This window comes from Enoplosus armatus, chromosome 11 (assembly GCF_043641665.1).
Source record: "Enoplosus armatus isolate fEnoArm2 chromosome 11, fEnoArm2.hap1, whole genome shotgun sequence".
In the NCBI taxonomy this organism is placed as follows: domain Eukaryota; kingdom Metazoa; phylum Chordata; class Actinopteri; order Centrarchiformes; family Enoplosidae; genus Enoplosus; species Enoplosus armatus.
In genome coordinates, this window is record NC_092190.1 from 21,112,319 (window position 1) to 21,133,256 (window position 20,938).

General features: G+C 42.2%; 2 protein-coding genes across 2 annotated transcripts; both read left to right on the forward strand.

Moving 5' to 3' along the window:
• The first annotated feature begins 4,815 nt into the window (after positions 1–4,815).
• On the forward strand, positions 4,816–15,414 carry LOC139292933 (protein FAM171B-like). The gene is given in 9 exon segments (XM_070915343.1): positions 4,816–4,856; positions 4,888–5,081; positions 8,733–8,966; positions 9,790–9,882; positions 10,012–10,167; positions 10,595–10,765; positions 13,453–13,569; positions 13,930–14,053; positions 14,487–15,414. Coding segments are annotated over 9 exon segments (2,058 nt in total).
• Positions 15,415–17,494: 2,080 nt separating this feature from the next.
• Positions 17,495–20,116, forward strand: LOC139292882 (uncharacterized). The gene is made up of 5 exons (XM_070915281.1): positions 17,495–17,754; positions 17,908–18,036; positions 18,191–18,328; positions 18,446–18,477; positions 19,698–20,116. The coding sequence occupies exons 1-5, from the start codon at positions 17,628–17,630 to the stop codon at positions 19,995–19,997; spliced, it is 726 nt and encodes a 241-aa protein (XP_070771382.1). The 5' UTR covers positions 17,495–17,627; the 3' UTR covers positions 19,998–20,116.
• Positions 20,117–20,938: the final 822 nt, after the last annotated feature.

Sequence of the window (20,938 nt, forward strand, 5' to 3'; positions counted from 1 at the left end):
GTGCTGTGCTGTTTAAATTCTGCTCATTCAACACACACTCAATTAACCTGGACTTTGTTGCAATACACCCACCATGCACAATCTAACTTTCTTTAACCTAGGTGTAAATCCATTTTGCACTAGGTCAATAAATGATATATAAACCCACTGATTAAGGAGGAGAAGCTAGAGGCAGCCCTCCCCGCCTCACCTTTCCTCCCTGACAGCCTTTCACGTCAACCTGCCACAGGTTTAAAAAGTCATGTCACGTTCTTGCGTTACAGAACAGGAAGTGATGATGGTTGCTGCTGGAGGAGCTCAGTTTTTCACATAGGGTAACGCCACTTCCTTGGCAGTCTAATTACAGTGTCAGGAAAACTTTCCTTCGGGCACATCCACAGTCTGAGGTGGAGTTCTGGAAGTTAAAGACAGCTAACAGACACTTCTCATCACAAGGCGATATTTTACCACTGGCAGTGGGCAGCAGATTGGTTTTGACAGACCATCAACTCCACTGACGAAATGGGTTTTCTTCAATGATCAATTATATGATAGTAAATTGAACTGATACTGTGCTACTGACACAAACAAAGTAAAGACAAAAGTCTACAGCTATGCTAGCGGCTCTGTGAGGCTGCACTTATCCTTAGGTTATTGTAATTACCAGTTCCTGACTTGTAAGTAACGTTAATGTCAACATCCGAGTCAGATTTTTCAGAAAGCTTCGAAATATTCAATTTGGTGTTTAATAAAACAGAAGTGCCTAAAAACCACACAAATATGGATGCGCCATCCCGTCATTCTTCATCCCTGCCTTTTGTTGGCGCATCGCTGCATTTTTTGACCTGTAGATGAGTCCAGTAGTGTGAAACCGTTAGCAGGAATGTGTATCGTGCACAGCTGGGACGCAGAGAAACAGCTTCATTGCACTACTAGAGGTCAAAACCTCCACGGGGAACCTTTAAACCCATATTTTAAAAGGACAAAGCTCTATATTGTCAATGTATATGTATGTATAATGTATGTCTGCAGTCATACCATCATCTTGAACTGTCCAATGACGTGAACGCTAGCAGGTCTTAAACGTGGGGAACTTTCCCCGTCTCTACCATCCATCCCATATGACGTGAATGCGACATGAGGCACAGCTGTACCTCGTTAGCACGCTGATGTTTTGCAGGGAAGGTTTACCATGGTGCCCATCTTTAGCCTGTTAGCAAGCTAACATTTGCTGCCAAAAGTCAAGAGATCAACAAAACAATTAGTATTCATCCTGGGGTCCATAAAAATCTGCACCACATATCATGGTTTTCTATCCAATAGCCTGAGCTATTCTTGGCCAGTGGCGAAGGGGCGGACCGATGGACTGACACTGCCGTCTGAACGGTAGGTCCCTCTGCTAGCGTGAAAATCTTAAATATTCTGGATGAATTTTGGCCAGGCAAGTCTTAGTTTGTGAATTAAAGCTTGGTATGTTATTATGATGTTTGTCTCGATTTTTCTTATACGCATGCACGCAAAGCCCAACAGGTGCTAATATCAAATATGCCGTCCAATATCCCTTTTCTCAATTCACTAGAATTTCCATGGTTACATGTCTTGCATTTAAAGCCACAAGACTTACAAAAGTTGTACAAAGCTGCATGCTAAGCTTTAGTACTAGTCTTTTTACTTTTTACTTGAATTAAATCAAATCCAGTAGCTATCCAGAGGCAGTAATCTTTTACCAAAAACTAGATGGAAAGTTTAAAAAGCTCTGAAAACTCATGTGAAGAACAGTGGAGATATTGTAGAAAGCCTCTGAATCCTCCTTTAACGTCGGTACAGTTTAGTCCTGATGTAATGTCCTGCAATGTCTCCCCTAGAAAGAGTAACACAATGAATGGCTTTCTTCCTGACTTTATAAACTTTATTATCTTCCAATAATATTCCACGGCATGTCAGTATACCTCAATGCTGATGTCATCATTATTAATGGCAAGTCATGCACCTGTCTCTCCGGGCAAGGGCTTATTCACCGTACGACATTGTCTATCACTTTGCAATGTTTCCTGTCTTACATGCTCACATCACTTTGTTGCCTCTGGTCCATCTTGTGTATTTTGAAAGAGAGCACAGCTGCAAAGCCTTACGTTTAATCTGTTCCACTCGCCACAGACGTCACCTGGCAGACTGTCGTCTCTCCCAAAATGGCTTAGACCAATTACCACAAGATTACTCATCATTGTTTAGAGTATTTTGAGATATGTATTTCTGATATCGTTAAAAGTTTAGAAATCAATTCACAAGTTTTAAAGGAGTTTTGTGGTACGACTGCATTGGTGCTGCCTTTTATTGCTTTAATGGATGTTATAGCACTAAATCATGTGTAACCTTTGTGGGGTTTTAAAAACTGACACTGATGCCGATATCTTTTATGTCAGCAAACTATTAGATTTCAACCTGCATCTGTCTTTTCATCTGTCTGTGAAGCTTTAACCCACAACTCGCAAGAAATGTTGAGTTCATGTTTGTGTAAAAGGAAGAGAACATAGGTTTTTGTGACCTTATGAAATACACCGTCAGATCAAACATGGCAGAGGTCTATACTCTATTGAACGCTTTTTTATTTAAGCTTGAGGACACCTATAGGCAATATATTAATGTTGATATTGATTTTTATTAAATTGTATTATTTATGTAGCAACATTTCTTAGCACTCAGTCCTTTAAGACAGAGCAAACTGTTATTTCACTGGTAATAAATGGGAAAGATGTCCAATGGAAAAGATGGCCAGAACGAGCAAAATGAAAAACATTGCAACAGAATAATCTCCTTGCGTTATTATTAAACTAGGCGGCATTGTGAGTAGAAAAACAAGAGGAAGTCAATCTGTTCTGTTACAAGATTAATGGAAGAAAGCAGCCAGGGATGGAGCAGAGAGCAGGCACAGATTTCCAGGGTGAAAGTGAGCAGATTTCCAAAATAGTCCCAGTAGATGCAGCTATTTATGTAGAGAAATGAACCATTACTGTATCTAATTTGTGGCAAATTGATCCTGGAGACTCAGGCTGTCATCCGTCCTCCTTGCTTGTGTGTTTAGACTCCGATTCATACTTTGTCAGAGGGGAATAGAGCTGGGAGGACAAATGTGTCAGCTCGTTGCCTCTCTGAGGCCCCTGTCACACAAGAGCTATGATGGTGAAGAAGCCAGCCGAGGAAGGATTCACTCACGTTTTGGCGACAGGAAGCTCTGCAGGCGGACATCACTGAGGAAGCCCAGCTTGAGGTGCAACCAGAAGGACGTAATAAAGTGAAGCAGGGCGCAACTCCTACTCTAAAAAACAAATGAAAGATAACAGAAAACACAGGAGGAAAGTGTTTTAAAATAGACAAGAAATATAGAATAATTAACATGAGTAGAGAATGTTTTACTTATAATTTTAGTTTGGACCAGTTTGATTTATAAATTTATGTCTCAATCTCTTCTAAAATGTGAGTCTATATCTGTTCAGTAGGGGTCACTAACTACATGTATGGCCAACCAGAGCAGGACTCCACATGTTGCACGCAATCTTACCCTCAAACACATAAACCATCAAACCATAAGAGGTGAATTCATTTAGCACTTTCTGGTTGGTGTACAAAGGTACAAATAAGTAGTCAATAAAGACACCTATAGAACTGATATCACTAACATTAATGCCATAAGAGCTGCTGCTGTCACTATACTACCACTATCACTACTACTACTACCACTACTACTACTACTATGATCACTACTACTGATCATACAAGTATAGATTCATATTCAAGTCATGTTCCCCAATGTCAGACTTGGAGGTTAAATGCCATTTCTTATCAACATGCTAATCTGTTAATGAATGGGATCATTAATGGCTAACTAAAAGTTTTGTGTGTCTGTTGACCTGACATTGCCTTATCACCATCTAGTGGTAGAAATCCATTGATGCAAGTGTTTGGTTTGGTTTTACACACCATCCAGCCTACAGAGAAAATGAATGTGTTAGTATTGTGAGTATTGATCCAGCAATGACAGCTGGAATACATAAACTTTCAGTGGTGGAAAGAAACATTTAAGTGCTGTACTTAAGTACCTTTTTCATGTACTTTACCTAATTTTTTTCATATAATGTTCATTTAAATGACTACTACTAACATTTGAGAAGCAAATATTGTACTTTTGACTAAACTGCTTTTATCTGAAGGATATAGTAAAAAAAAAAAAAAAAAAGATAGATAGTCTATCTAGATAGATAGATACATAGATAGACAGATAGATAGATGGATGGATGGATGGATGGATGGATGGATAGATAGATAGATAGATAGATAGATAGATAGATAGATAGATGGACAGATAGATAGATAGATAGATAGATAGATAGATAGATAGATAGATAGATAGATAGATAGATAGATAGATGGATAGATAGATAGATAGATAGATAGATAGATAGATGGATAGATAGATAGATAGATAGATAGATAGATAGATAGATAGATAGATGGATAGATAGATAGATAGATGGACAGATGGACAGATAGATAGATAGATAGATAGATAGATAGATAGATAGATAGATGGACAGATAGACAGATAGATAGATAGATAGATAGATAGATAGATAGATAGATGGATAGATAGATAGACAGATAGACAGATAGATAGATGGATAGATGGACAGATAGATGGATAGATGGACAGATAGATGGATAGAGCAGCTCTGTATGGGCCTCACGAAGCAGCTTAGAGGGGAGGAGTTTCCCTGCGCAGAGTCTGACAGGAGAGGAGATTGGATGGCAGTAGAGTGGGCATCTCTGCTCGTGTTGGAGATGAAAGTTGGACCCGTGGCGAGTAAAAAGTAACACCGATCGACCGTTTCTTTTTTTCTTTTTTTCTTTTTTTTTTTTGAAAGTCATGCGCCTGTTGATCTGTCTGCTGTCCGCGCTGGCTGTGTGCGAGAATGGGAACGCGACGGGGGGAGAGTTCACTCCGCAAGGACACTTTCTGCATATCAATGACGGGAACTTTTCAAACCGGGATCACATGAAACAAGAGCCTCCTCAGCGCCAACAACAAGTGCCCGGTCCCCTGTCAGGTTTGTAGAGGCTTCGCTGCATCACAGGGAGATTTCAGCTTCAGCAAAACTTCAGACTTATAGTTATCACTGTTAAATGACGTTGTAGCTGGAGAATAAGGATTAATGTTGTTTTTTTCACTCTATCAACCATCATATTACAGGTCCTCCTCTAACGGATTATAGATGTCCTCATTCAGTAGGCCTGGACCATCTGTATCAGGATTTGCTCGCAAATCTACTGATCTGTTCATGAGTAATAAGTGATGAGTAACGGTTTCTCCATCTGTCCACTTTAACTGCATCACCACCAGCAAGGCAGCAACTCATCAGTGTCTTTGTGCATCATTTGCAGTATTAACATGTTTAAAGTGACTTTGGAGTCGGCCAAGAAGCACAAAAAAGCTGTCCATTAAAACAAGTGTGTTAAACATATGTGTGGGGGCTCAGAGAGCAGCTCTGCAGGCCCCCCCCCCCCCCCTTCTGTCTCATATGATGCATGCACTTTTCATCACAGCCTTCCTGTTTACAGCAGAGCAGCGGAGAGGAGCTGAAATGAAAGAGGGATTTGTGGCCCTGTTCACTTATCAAGCGGTTCATGACTAATTCATGCTGCCGTAGGAGTGCATCACCATCCGTCATCACATGATCCTCCATGTCTGCGTTGTCGGCTGAAACACTTGGATATGTACCCAAGCATGCCGTTGTCCCTGGTACCATCACCCCCCCCCCACCCCACCCCCCTCCTGCCGGCATGCCTTGTGTCCTGCCAAACCTTCTCCTCCGAGCCCTCCTGCCCCCCCATTACAGCGTGAACTCTCATGGGAACACTTTCCACTTCCACTTAATAAAAAGAGAAAACGTAGGAATACAAATGCACAAAAACCTCCTCCTTTCTTGAAGCAGATGGTCAATTCTGCCGTGCTGAGATTAACATCTTCATTGTTATCCGTTCATAATGGGCAAAGCAACAGACTTAAAGATTTAATCTTTTTGCTCCAGGGAGGGTTGTAATTATTTGACTGGTCGTTGTTCGGACATCACCCCCCCTCACCCAGCTCCACCCTGAACATCTTTTGTCGCAGTTCAATTGGATATTGCTGACTCGTGCTTGAGGCCGATTTGGCCCACATATCAAAGGGTGCACTTGTGTTTTCCTCCATCAGTTGGAATGTGTGGCCTGATTCCAATTCTCACACACACACACACACACACAAGCAGGCATGTTTGTGGGGAGGGCTGGGGGGACGGGGGGGGGTCACTCACCAGAGATAAGTCCCTGTTGGACCATCTGTTTGTGCAGAACTGGACAGTCAACATGTTTGTGCTCCCTGTACGTTGATTTTGATCGTAGTCTTTTGTGAAATTGTAATAATGTCACGCTGAATCCGCCTGATACGTCAGCAAACAAGCATGGTGTTTTCAATTCTAATAATAACATGCTGCTCTAGTATTTACTGTCTCCATTTCTGGGGAGAGCATCTTTGGTCATTTAATGTTTGATGAATGGAGTCGAAAGCGTCTGAAAACACTTCACTTCAGTAGAAATGCATTCTTTTTATTGGTCACCAGCGCTGTTATGTGCCCAATAATAACAGTGTTCGAGCAGCATCACACGCAACATGGGATCTATTTCTCATCTGCCTCAGCGGCCTCAGACCATTTCAATCCACTTCATAAACCTCTTTGTGGCGTGGTTCAGTTCGCCAAATGGGGAGATTATAGTAATCTGGCACGAAACACCTCCACTTCAGATGTAGGGACCCCCTTCTGTTATGTTTGGCCACTAAGGCATAACACACATAAAACGGTCGCCTCTCCCAAAACGAGCATCCTCTTGTCCATCTGCACTGGTGTATGTATCCCAGTGGGATGACACTTAACGCCCGCCAAATGTACATGCTTGTTTCATATTGTGGCTGAAAATGGAGGCACTCCTGGCAGCTCCAGGCATTTGTCTGCTTCTGATCAAAGGGAATTGTTGGGGGCAATGATATAGGGTGATCTGGTTATCTGGTTTTGGCACTTGCTGAAAGATTGTGAAAGCTGGTAGTCGAAGGCATGGCTTCCTGAGTTTCCAGTAAGGCTTTGGCAGCAGGATTGTGAGCAATCAGACCAGCAGCAATTCAACCACTGCTACTGTGAGTGTCGAACTACCACCATTACAGGAAGATGCTTAAGACATTATCATCGGTGAGATTGCTGCTATAGCGATATTGCAGCATTTAGATAGAAATAAAAAGTGAGGTAAGGATCTTTTTTATGGCCCCCTAGCACAAAATAACTCTGCTATACTGTAACTGTGGAAGGTTCATAATGAGCCAGCTGCTGCGATTTCTGGCTCTCTGGGCCAGACTGCGTAGAAACAGTACAGTTCAGTAGAGAATATTTATAGCGGGGCAGTAGGTGAAGGAAGTTGGCCAGTGCTAGAGCTTTGCAGCTGTAAACAGTACTCTGGATACTGAGCAGTTTCCTTGAAGCGTCGTTCAGTAGTTGTTATGGGGCACTTGTGCTCAGGTTTTTTCTTCCAGCTGGTTTGTGAAATCATGTTTGATATAAATGCGCTGTTCTCTCGTGCTATGCCATCCTTCAGATTTGTCCACAGCAATAAATTCACACATATTTACCCCAATAAACGGTGGTGTTTGGAATGCTAAACTTGACTTTTCACAATTTTCTAAGTGAATTCCATTTACAATTTCACTGATTTTTCTTTTGGCCACGTGGGTGTTGCAGAGTAAGCTGTAAACACAACAGTGACATAATATCACCAAGTTATTATGGTGAACATCTTAGCACACAGTTGCTTATTTACACGTCTGACATTAGCATTCATTCTGCGTCGTGTTTCAGGCCACCCACTAAATGTATTCAGTATTCAGTCACCAACTCCTGATGGAAATATCTGGCTCTTTAGCAGCTAAATGCTCCTCCATGTTCCCCAGCTAGTCGTTAACTTGACTTAACTGATTTTTTTTATCATAGACTTTTTTAGGGGTAAAAAAAAGCTACCAGGCTTGATGAGAGCTGATTGTTAGTCTGAACCAAACAGTAAAATTGCGTCCGTGAAACCGGAACAGTTGACAAAATGCTCCAGAGCTGAGGGGAAATGCAGACTTGGTGCTAATTCTCTGTGGGGTTGTTGCAGTTTTGTCTTGAATGCACACTTTTCTGTACTAACTGGCTTATTTTACCATTTGCGTTTGTGTCCACCTCCGTGAAATCTGCTGGGATTAATTGATTGATATCCCGAAGGGATTCTGCAAGTTACTTTCCCTGTTTTGTAGTCAATAAGGCCCCGTCAACATTAATTGGAAATGCTACCAACTCCATTCTGTTAAAGCATTAAAGCACATGGTGGTGCTGCATAAAAGGTGTGGACAAAATAACAGGAACACCTTACAATACCTTGTACTTCAGTGCAATCAGCAACAAATACTACCTTTGTGGCGCTTATAATGTATATAATGTATAATTTTGTCAAGAGAGGTGTCATTTTTGAGACTGTTTTTGTGGTGTTTTAGTGGACTGTATGATATCGTAAGGTATTCTTGTTATTTTGACCATCCCTTGTAGATGTGTATGTGTGAGCCTGAATTCCTATAAACTTTCATGCTCAACTGTAAATTGATATTTTGTTTGTCTTAACACAACCTTTATTTTCCCCCCCAGGTTCTGCCTTTGACCTAAAGGTCCAGGTCAACGACGTGCTGAGTCGTCGGTACCTGAGCCAGGCGATGGTGGAGGTCTACATCAACTACACCAGGACCAACACAGATCTTACTGGGGAGGATGGGGGCGTTTTGCTTCATGTACCTTACCAAACTGGGACGCCTATCACAATTGTGGCCAGCAAGGAAGGCTACATTTGCACACTGCTGCCTTGTAAAACCAACAGAATGCCAGGCAAGATGTAGAATGTGTGTATGTGCTTTATGTGGATGTGGTTTAGCTGAAACACCAGATAATGAGCTTTATCAAATGGATGAAAATAAGAAAGGCAGTGTTGTTTCTTTATTCATTGTCTGCAAGTACGTTTAGACTGTTCTCTGAGCTCAGAATGGCCTAATTTCTTCCATTGAGTGGCAGGAGTTCTAGACTCCATTATCCATCATCTCTTTTCATCAGCCCAGGTAATCAGCTGCTCCATGGCTCTGCTCGTTGAGGTTTAATTCAACCTATAACATAATTTCACCTTCTGAAAAATCGTTGTGTAACTACACTTTCAGCTGCGTCCTGTGCAGTCACATGTCAGTGGATCTGCACATTCACACTCAGCACAGAAGGATAGATAGCAGGTGTTTTTTTTTCACTTCAAAATGTGGAAATACTGAGCTTCATGTACTTCAAAACTTTCTTCTTGTCATTGCAAGGCCATTTTTTTTGCTCCACCTCATTGCATTTGACACCTAATTAGGCGCAGCACCCAGGCAAAGCTATTTGGGATCTTTTTATGACCCACATCTGGAGTGTGCGTCTTCTTCTTCCTCATCTGCCATCCAGAGTGCTATGCATTTCTAATGACGGCAAAGAACTGAACCTCGAGCTATAGTTTTTGTAGTAAAAGCTTAGTTATGCGCTTGCCATTTCTTGCCTCTGTGTAAGGTTATATACCAGACTTGATATAACACAATGTCACACTGCCATCTAGTGGAAAACCAGTACATTTTTTAAGGAAGTACCTAATGCTAATATAGCATCTCTCCCCTTCCTCTTCTCATTTCTGCAGTGTTTTCATCTGTGACCATGTCACTGCTTGGTCTGAATCAGGGGAACATCTGGCTCTTTGATGATTCTGTCCTGATCACTGGCAAAACATCTGGTACTGTATATATCGTTAAAGTCTTGTTCTCTCTGTCTCTCTCTTTGATTGTCAATACAAGCGTATGTTGTACGTAAAAATACATATTTTCAGCTGTTATTTATCACGTTTTTTTCTTTTATTTTGTAGATGCTTCGTCACAGCCCGCTGTCCAGTTTCCCAAGAGCCTGCTGAACCTGACAGAAAGCAGTAATGTGACTTCTGTCAAAGCCTACCTGACCATTCCCAAGCTGCCGTCAGAGGACAGCTTTCTGAACACTCTAGGCATCATGAGCAGTACATCAGGTGTGTGTTGCAGTAACAGTACCCTGGAAACAATAGTATGTTTATTAATTTATGTGTGATTTGACTTTTTTTCCCAGAAAAGTGACCCAAAGCACTTTTTCTAGTATTAGTATTTCCAGTTTATCTGAAATGTGAAGTGACTGCAAGTTAAAACCCACAATGTGTAAGATTTGGATCTTTTTCCTGTAGTGCCATCTAGTGGTAGCATGAAAAAAGACACTGTGGTAGAGAGAATGCAGACTAATGCAGATAAATGGGCTAAAAGCAGCACATATAAAGAGGTGCCATCAGAATGATCTGATTCAAACTGAACCATTTAGCTAAGGTGTTTATTCATGAACATTTGATTCCAGACAATTTCATCCAAGAAAGTTGTATTAGTCTCATCCACAAATTCTCTCAAGCATTACCTCCTCTGTTTTTCAAGGATACGTCGGTGTGGAGTTGAGTCCGCTGGCGGCGGTCAGCGTGCAGCTTTTCTCAGGAGACGTAGAGTTACATGTGAGCGGGCCCATACAGATCCGCCTCAGCATTCCTGACAGCTGGGGACTCCAGAGTTCAAATGTTGTTCCGGCGTGGTTCTTTAACCGGACCACCGGTGAGTAGAAGTCGCTATCATGCACAGATTGTGATACAGTGGGGAGGATTGTATGGCATCTGCTTGGAAATGTAGCTTTAACAACGGGGACTCAGTTGTAAATGGTAATGGTAATTAACATAACAGCAGGTAGGGTAAGAGTAATAGGGTTTAGAGTTTACTGTCACATATGGTTATCAACTGTGGTGATTCAAAAGTATCAAAAAGGATCAAAGACGAAGAGGAGCACAGTTCAGTTTGTTCAGTCAGTAGTTTCCAGAGAGCACGAAAACCAGAGAAGAGACGAAAATATAGAAAGAAATGGAAGTCACAGCAAGCAAGTGTCCAGAGGGACGAATTGACAAAGCTGAGGAGAGAAAATGCTCATTTAAGAGATCAGCTGAAAGACTCTCAATTCAAGCAGCACATGTCTCATTGTAAACAAGCAGCTGCTTAGAGGAACATCCAAGATTTGAAGACCCAGCTGGAGGAGGCACGCGGAGACCTGGTCAACTCTGACAACAAAGTTGCCAGTCTTAATGTCAAGATGGACATGGCCAAGCAGAAGCTGGAGCAGCAAAGCTCAAATGTGAGCATGGTTTCTGCTGCCAGCCGACTCTGCAGCTGCAGAAGGCTCACGAAGATTTGGAGAAGTTCACGGCCAAATTCCAGTCCAGTGTGGACCAGACTGAGGTGGCTGAGCAAGAGCAGCACAAGAATGTCACGGCTTTGAAAAAGGGCATCATGGATCTCAGTGTGAGACTGCAGCAGAAGCAAGTCACTTTGATGAAGAAGGCCTTCAAGCTTGTTCCCTGCATCACTGAAGATGAATGCACCAGCCAGAAGACACAATCTGAATGGAGGAAGATGAACCTCCAGCTGCAGAAGCTTCAGATGGAGCTGCTGCAGCAAGCACTGAGTGTAAAAAGTGTGTGAAAAGTGTGTAAAAAAAGAGAAGGCTCCAACAAAGTACCAGTGGTACAGAACCCACCGGGACCAGGAGCAGCAGACTGACCAGCTCCAAGAGATAGCAGAGATGCAGTTTATGGATGCTGCTGTTCCAGAGCCACAGCTCAAAGAGGAAGGACAGGACCTGAGGGAGGAGGTTGCCAAAAAACAGGAGGACGAACACGTTCTTTTGCTTGAGATGCAGCAGCTCAAAGAAAACCTCAGTGCTGAAAAGTCCCTCAGAATAAAACATGAGACAGTGGCCCTGGAACTGGAGGTTGAGCTCTGCAAAATGAACTTTGCTGTGGAAGAGGCTCAATCAAAAGTGGGTCAGCTGGAGAAAGACCTACTGAGGATGAAGGAGCAAGCTCCGGAGGAGGTAGAAAAGACACGGGCCTCCTACGTGACTCAGCTGGAGCACCAGAAAAAGGATGGACGACCTGGTGGGTCGGGAGATGCTGGCCAGAAAGTCCAAGAAGAAGAAAGGCTGGCTGCCAGGCACTTCACACGCTCCGAGTACAAATGAACGCCCACTCTTCACTGGAGATATGATATGATTTCTTTCCACTGTATTGTTCATGTTAAAAAAAATAAATAAAAAAATAAGAATGTGATTCCTGCGTTTCATTTCTGTAGAGAATTATAGTATGAAGTAATGTTTGAGGGGTGCCATCATGCAGGAAAGGTGTGTTGACACATTTTATGTTGTAGGGGTATTTTTCAGCAGTTGTGCTTCTTCTGGTGATTTTTATTATTTTCTGATGTTGTAAAGTAGGTACATATTTCATATTTATTCAAGTAAAATTGAGAATTATTGGTACTTTGACTATGTGAGTTCTGCAAGACTTTTTACTACTGACTGTACTACAAACTCCACTGGATTCAAGTGATTGCTGGTAGTTCAATAAATCAATTTATTTGTCACATGCAATCATGCAAGATACAATTACAACACAATGCAATCCCACCAGTTCCTTCAATAAGTCCATTAAAAAGAACAGTACTTGTACAACACATTCCTCTAATTAAGGGATACCTTGGCAATACAAAATGGTTTTGCAACCACGCTCAGAAGTAATACACTATTATCTCAAATCTACACCATAAAACACACCTCCCCAGTATTACTAAAACTTATTTTTTACCCTTATAAAAAAGCTATGTTGTGTAGGCACAGGTCTAAAAGAGTAGGCTTAAGGCCTAAATGAACACAGAGCTGAACTAAGGATAATGTGAAAATATTTGTGCTTGAATTTGGCACGTTACTTTAGCAACAAATGAAGCCATCTGTCCATCAAGAAATGAACCAACTTTCCTTCACAACTGGAAAAGCACGTTCTGCGCGACATACTGTACAACCTCCAAAAACTTAAAAGAGTAGTCCTGAGCAGAGCGGTCTGAGCGGGTGGATGAGCGCCTCCCTCTAGTGACATCAGCTTCCAACAAATAAATGTTGGAAACGTAACGTTCAGCAGTCTGAAGCCTGTGTTTAGCTCCGTATTTGGCAACTTTAGCAAAGTTTAATATGAATATCCAACATTGTAACATTATATATATGACAGAAAATAAGGAAAAGCATTATTAATTACTCAGAGGAGCAACAATGTGGAGTCTCCACCAATTAGACAATTGATTTCAGAACCCTCCTCGTTACCATAGACTGTCTTTGGAAGGAGATTTATTTTAATGTGACAGGTTGTTGTGGGAAATTGAAGACAGTTTTATACAAACAATGTGGATGTGTTTGTGATTTGTTTTAGGTGGATGGATGAGAAAGGGACTGGGGACGGTGGTGGCAGTTGAAGGAAAGCTCATGTGGACGTTCACAGCTCCTCACCTTGGTTACTGGATAGCAGCACCTCTGTCATCCACCAGAGGCAAGTGAATACTGAACGCTGTAACTAGAATACATTGCTCTGTGTGTTTTGATTCTACTACCCTTGGCGTGTTCAGCACTAAGGTGGAAATGTCATGGTAATCAATATAAATACAAGCACTGATTTGTTGACGGTTGTTGTAAAACTACTGTATTTCAGAATTGTTCTGATTGTGATAATTGAATTTTCCTAACCTTGGAATCAAGTGGAAGAAAAAAAACATAATTTTAAATCATCTTAAAATCATTTTCACAATCCATTGAAATTGCATTTATTAGATAAATTATAATACATATTATAAATGTATTAAATGCCACACGTTTTTCATTGAAACTCCTTCTGCCCGTTTATATGCTTTAGGTTTCTTTGGACTTGCCATCCCCATTGACTTCCTCTTGCGCCATTCATCTTTCCTGATGGTTGTCCTTGGAGGAATGCTTGTTCTTGTCACCTGCCTTCTGTCTGGGTTGTTGTTTTATCGCAGGTAACAGAGGATTTCATCTCATACTCGTCCACATATACTAGAAGTTGTGGTGATGTCAATGTGATTCCTCAGAATAACATTTAAAGATGCACTTTCTGGTTTTGTTGCAATCTCAAAAATCAAGCATATCTCAAAATATATCTTTTATAACTATTAGGTTAACACTAGGCTTTATGAGCTGTAACTGAAGGTTGTAGTTCCTATTAATCAGTTATTATAAGTTGCTTAAATAGTATTTTTGTGTTGAATCCAAGCTGATTATAGCTGCCCTCCAAGCCTACAGGGCATTGGGTATTTTATCATTTTCAGCTCACCACAAAATCAAATCCAGCATTTGTCCAGTTGAACATGTTCAGAATGTCTGCAGTCCTGCTGTGTGCTCAGTTTCAGTAGCACTGCACTGGTTGAGGCACATGCTCTGTCTTGTCTACAGGAGTTCGCTCAGTGAAAGCAAAAGAAAGAACATCCCAGCAGTGATGAGGAAAGACCAAACCACCTCCACATGTGACGATGAAGGGGGCTCCTCACGTCCACAGGACGGACTGCGCCAGTCATTCACAGAAAGGGGGGGTGATCGGCACAATGTCTCTGTTATTTCTATGCACAATGGCAACGTGATAGCCAACCCCAGTGCTGTGGCCATTACGCTGGAGTGTGACGAACTGGAGCTCAACACGGACCTGAGTGATCAGATGTGTTTGCATAAAATGACAGAGCAGATCAAAGTTCCAGCCTCGCTGACGGAGAATTTGTTTTTCTACAACCAGCCTGTTGCCATTCTTCACGCTCCAGCGTTCTTCCATGTGGAGGAGCAGCTGGAGCAGCCGCAGTGGAGCAGGTCGGCCACTCTTCCCCGTGCAGGGGCTTCGAACAGTGCCGCCACCGAGCCGCTGAGTAAAGACAGCTTTACACAGACTCAGCCGAAAGGTCCCTCTGCCACCCAGAACCAGGCCGTGGAAACTGAGGACCAGCTTGGGGTTCTAGAGGGCTCTCAGGCACCGACCTCTGCCAGCACATCCAGGGGTCACTTCGGCCTCCCAGAGTCGGTGTCCGTCCCAGGAATATTAAATAAAATGGTGGACAGCAGACACTCTGTGCATGCCTTGGCAGAACTTTCCAAGATCCCCTCACTTCAGCCTCCCCGGGCCTGGTTCGTATCCCTGGAGGGCAAACCTGCAGCTGAGATCCATCACGCCGTGTCAGAGCAGCAGAGGAGGCGAATGCCAGTCGAGAGTCGGGAAACCAGCTTAGACTCAGGGGTGGATATGAGCGAGCTGAACCAGCAGATGTCCGGAAGGAGGGCTGTAACACTGGAGCGCAATGCTACGTTTGTCAAAAGTAAACATGCACCTCAACAGTAAAAACTCTTCCGGCCTCCATGACTACAACCCTTTGTGAATGAACAGCATCAGTACTATTCTATCTATCACAAGTGACTTATCTACCTTATTGCGTCATCTTTTACATATTAATGTTAAAGCGCCAATCCAAGTCGGGGGTGCAGGCCCATTTCTACCATCAGATTCCACACAAGTCTGCGTTGCAACTGTTGTGCATAAGTGTATACAAAAGTGTAAACAGCCTTCGTCTTATCGCTCATCTCCTGCCTCAACAGTCAGTTTTAACCAGAAATATGCATCATTTTGTAAAGTGTCAAAAACATTTCTTACTGATTATTTACATAGTTCCAGTCGCCCCTTTTGTGCCCCTCCACCGTGACAAAGACAGCAATGGGATTGGGATTAACACTGCCATAATGACCAGTCATTAACCTTTATGTAATGAATGGACAGAGTGCCATGGCTAACTTAACATGACTGGATGTTTGTTATTTTAACAATGTCAGTGGATTTGTATCTGTGCATGTTTTGGTCTATATTGTCATTAAAGCAATCATTTAATTATATTTTAATACAAAAAATGTATATGTCTATGATGTATAAGTACTACTTGTTTATTATTAGTCAAAATGCAACTGACCACAGATATGAGTCACTTCATGCGTTAAACCCACAGTTTTTAACTTCCTCTTTATAAATACAGTTAAATTATAGAAATTGAATCATATCATCATTATGTTAATATTACCTGAGCAGCTAGTGGATGTTTACTCTCAGGTTAGTAATTGGTGGTTCCTAATATTTTACGCTTCAGAGAAAAGGAAAGTCTACTCGCAGCTCTTGAACAGTGACGTTCACTTTTCAGATTGTTTCATTGATTCAATTCAACTTGAATTTGAAGGCCTTTAAAGTGGGAAACTAGTATTGCACAATATGTTCTCCTAAAATTTAAAAGAAAGACTTTTTTATAACATTTAGTTTCTTGAAAAGAATTCATACTGTAGGTATTTTTAACTTACGGGTGTTATTACAGGGTACAGAACTACTGAGCAACAAAGCTGGAGGCTAACTACAAAGGTCCTACATAATAATTCCTACAGTACATTTGTATTCTGACTTTGGAACAAACAGGTCCAGGGAAGAGACCAGTGTCAGGAGCAGACTGCAGGCCTCCAGCCGATATGTTACTGTGTATATATCATTGTACTTCCAGGGGACTTCAGAATCCTGAGGTGGTTCAGGTTTATGTGGACCCTGTCGTTACACAGAGTGCTGCTGTTAGGAGCCATTGAAAGACTTTATAGAAAGTCATTACACAATATATCAAATATAACATTCAAACTGCGCACGTCGCTTCGAAAAAGGTGAACTAACTTTTAACTATTTCAACTTGCATCCAAGACCAAGCAGCTGCACGGAGGGCTGTCCAAGTCTAAAGCCTCTGTATAACAACTCAGAACCAGAATCAGAAATACTTTATTGATCCCCGGGGGGAAATTACAGAGTTCAAGTTCACGTCACGGCCCGTGTTTCTGGGCTTGGCCCACCTGGAGATGCTGAACTCTGGCCGCCGCAGGGACCGGGGACGGGACGAGGAAGTGGGCGCGGGACTCTGTCGAGTAAAAGCAGGAAACGTTTTAAATATTTAATCTTCAGATCCATTTTTATACCTGCAGATTTTCCACACCAACTAAAGAGAGGTAGGCCGTCTGTTGTGTCATGAGGAGACTCCAGATGTGGGTCTGCTTGTCGTGTGAGTCCGCTGGTGATCTGACATTTCTGCTTGCATATGCACGAAGACGTGTTTTCATCAGACTTCATCTACTTTGTCACTTAAAGATCATTTCAAGTTAAAAAAGGTATTTATGCGAGCGGCGGTTAGTCACGATAAAGTGTTGATTATTGTCTTATTCGGTCAGTTACATGGAGGAAACACTTTATTAAACAAGGTTAGAATATAAAAACTAGCAGTCATCTCTTGCATGATGTTACATGAGGATTACAGAGGATTTACAGAGGGAACCAACACATCCACACTCAGCATGCCATGTCTCTCTCCTACCGCCTTTCTGCTTCCTGTCTCATCGCAGATCATGGACACGCTGAAGTCAGAGAAGGACAAACTTTGTTTGTGGCTTTCCAGTGACCCTCGTTACATCCTGGATCAGTGTGGGGATATTTTATCTAGGAATGAATTCCTAAAGGTAGAAAAGCAAAGCAGCGCGTCGGACCAGATGAGAGCGCTTCTGGAAACAATCATTGAAAAGGGAGGAGAGAGCTGCCGGAGCTTCTGTGAGATTCTCAGGGAGAATCAAGCCCGTTACCAGCCACTGCAACAGCTTTTCCACCCAAACACTGCAGGTAAACATCTGCCTGTACACAGCTCTTGTCTGTACTGTATATACTGTAAGTGAGCCTCAACTTTTGCAAGTGTCTCTTTTTTTATAGATTGTAATAAAAGTGTGTGAAGGACAGTGCCACGCAAGTTATGATGACTGCCGTCCATATTCACAGGGTCACCCGCTCCAACAGTGTTTGCTGACAATACAAGTGTTGTTAATGTCAGAGAAATAACCAACATAAAAGGAAAATCTCTCAACATGAAGATTGAAAGAGTGAGTGATCCAGGAAGTAGTCCATCCGGTGAGTGTTCAAGTATTTCCTGTAGTATGAAAGCATGAAACGAAAGTTGTAGAATAAATTGCTGTGCGTCAGTAAAGCGCGTAGCTGTTCTTGTTTCCAAAGTCAACCGTGTTGTGCGACGTTGTTTCGATGTATGTTTCTCTTCCTTGTTCAGGGAATGTCGGACAGGTTCCCCAAGCAAATTACACAGCGCTTGGCGCCAGTGTAATATGTGCTGATAAAATATCTGGTATCGATATTGATGGTGATATTGATCTCTCAGTGTCTGTGAAATCATCACAAGTACATGCAGGTAACATTTTGCCCTCTTCTGACTAGTGATCTGTACAATATAAGCATGTGTTTTCTGTCAGTCTCTCATTCATTAATCAAAGCATTTAACCAGAAATCCTGACACTGCTTTCCTCAGGAACAGCAGACGAGACACTTCCTTCTTCTCAGGTAAATACACACACAAGAGTGGTAGAAAAAGTTACACAGTAAGATGCACATGGATAGATTCACCAAGAGTGGGATGCCTTTTTTATGCCTCTGCAGTTTAGGGATATGCTGAACAGTGACACAATGTAAAGACTCAGTAAAGGCAGGTTTGGACCCAAAAACCAAGCAGAAAAAGATTCAAGTTTGTCTTGTTTTGTTTTAAACGGCAGGAGTCAGGAAACCAGGCAGGGGAACAAAGACAGGCGCAGTCAACCAGGCAGGGATTAGGCAAACCAGCTTGACCGCTTAACACATAAGAGTATCGGACCGGGAACAGGTGGAAATTGGCCGGTATATATACACTGCAGGGCTGATGAGGGAATTGGGAACAGGCAGGTGGGGCAGTCAGGTGATGGGGGAGTGGCAGGAACAGGGGTTACTCCAGGTCAGGAGGGAAATGACAGGAGTATGTAGTACATACTGCACAGTATGTACTACATACTGCACACTGCTTTTCATAGTAGTACGTTGTATGAAACTGTCAATTCCATATATTTTGCAGTACGCTGGCCAGGCTTAGCTGGTGTCCATTTTAGAGAGCAGAAGTAATAATCATGCGGGTATTATGAATATTGGATCAGTGGTGCCCCCAGCATATGAAAGCCGGAACAAACTTTTAAATTAGGCCTTGTAGATCTAATATGAGTGAAGATTCAGTTCACTGGGTTGCTTATTTCTCACCTCAGATTTCTTCAGAAACAGAGTTAATGGCAAACCACCGCCAGCGCTTTGCATTGTGGGACACAGTATGCGAGGTGGACCGGTCCGATGCATTCCCAATCAGTACGACATGCAGGTGTTTTTCACATACTGCAGATTTTGCTTTAGTTTTCATACTACATGCTACATTTTGGGCAAATCAATACGTACTGCCAGTATAGTAGGCGGTTTCAAATACAGCCATAGTATTTAGAAATTGACCTCCTCCATTTCAGATGAATGCTTTGCACTTGATAGCCTGTCTTTAAAGGAATGGATTCAAACTTTGTTGCTCCCGGCCAAGAAACTGTCCCGCTTAACACTGCAACTTTTTGAAGGGATTAAACAAACAACGTGTTAATTGTGTGCTTTAGAGGTGCAGGTGGGTGGAATTTGTAAAAAAAATACCTATTTCATACAGAATAACCCCCCAAAACCTCATTCATTTAGGATTGATAAACAAACCCTGCTGTCTTTTACAGGGCCCCGCTGTGACATGGATAACTTCGCACAAGGTGGAACTCATTGACTGCCTGAGGGGGGATCACTCCTTCATTCTGCAGCATGTGCACGCCAAACACATCGTCACAGACCGACAATACCAGGATATTAAGCACAGCTCACTGCCAGAAAAGACTGTTACTAACCTGATCGATCAGGTGATTGGTAAAGGTCAAGAGACCTGCTCTCTTTTTCTCGAAGTACTCAAACAGCCCGATGTTCTCAGGACGTATCCACAGCTCAAACAAATGGAGATAAGCAGTGGTGGAGGCAATGCATAACCAATGTAATTGTAATGTCAATGAAAGGCTAAAGGTTTGTAGGCTAAATGTGGAGAAATTGGCTGTGTTGAATTACATGAATGATATGCTTTCATTTTGTCTGTGTACTTTGTATTGTAACTGCCCATTTTTCTAAATCTTCTTATTTAGATGCTAGTGGAAAGGATCACAGTTGATTGAGCAGAAGGCCTCATCTATTATCTGAGACATTTGCAAATGTTCATACATTATTAATTGATTAATGCATGTTATATAGTTCAAAGCATGCTACTGCAAGTAATCTACCGAGCCACTAGAGGTCACAATTGCAACACGATACTTTTAGGCTTTAACCAAGCATCTAAGAAACACTTTCACCCCCAACCACATGCACACACTCATCAGAGTTTATGTGTGCTATTACCCAAATGAGTCGATTAGTTTGATATGATACTGCCATTAACTCTTATAGCTACGCAGCATCGTACCTTTTTGTGTCTTTCTCCAGTGTATCAGATGTCAGGGAATATTCAATTGAAATGGGAAATAAATTGGCTTAACCGATAATTGATACCAGATCAGGGTGTGCAGGGGTTTACCCAATCACCCCACACGGTTAATTGTATTCGCAGTGGAACATTCATTGTTGGGTCACATCCAACTGCTTCTGCTCCACAGTATGTTGCTACATAGAAATACTGACAGGTGAATATGAATATTTTGACTTGCTTACAGTAACACCCCCGCCTCTCTGCCCTGGAAAGAGGCCTGGGGCACCTGGCTTTGGACCAAGTAGCTCTGCATGTGTGGAGTAAGAGTGCAGAGGCAAGGTGGCTGGAGGGTCTGTTTGGAATGGAAACAGTGTGACGCACTTGGTGGATCATAAAACGGCAGCAGGATTAGCGCTGGCCTATGGGGGACAGTGAATGACAAACACACTCTTACACCTCGTGAACTGTGCG

What these genes read in the sequence shown, in the direction of transcription:
- LOC139292882 (XM_070915281.1), top strand. Translation starts at nt 17,628, where the DNA reads ATGAGAGCGCTTCTGGAAACAATCATTGAAAAGGGAGGAGAGAGCTGC. An exon ending in ATCATCACAAGTACATGCAG is followed by an intron (nt 18,329 to 18,445) that starts GTAACATTTTGC and finishes TGCTTTCCTCAG; the next exon opens with GAACAGCAGACGAGACACTT. An exon ending in AGACACTTCCTTCTTCTCAG is followed by an intron (nt 18,478 to 19,697) that starts GTAAATACACAC and finishes TGTCTTTTACAG; the next exon opens with GGCCCCGCTGTGACATGGAT.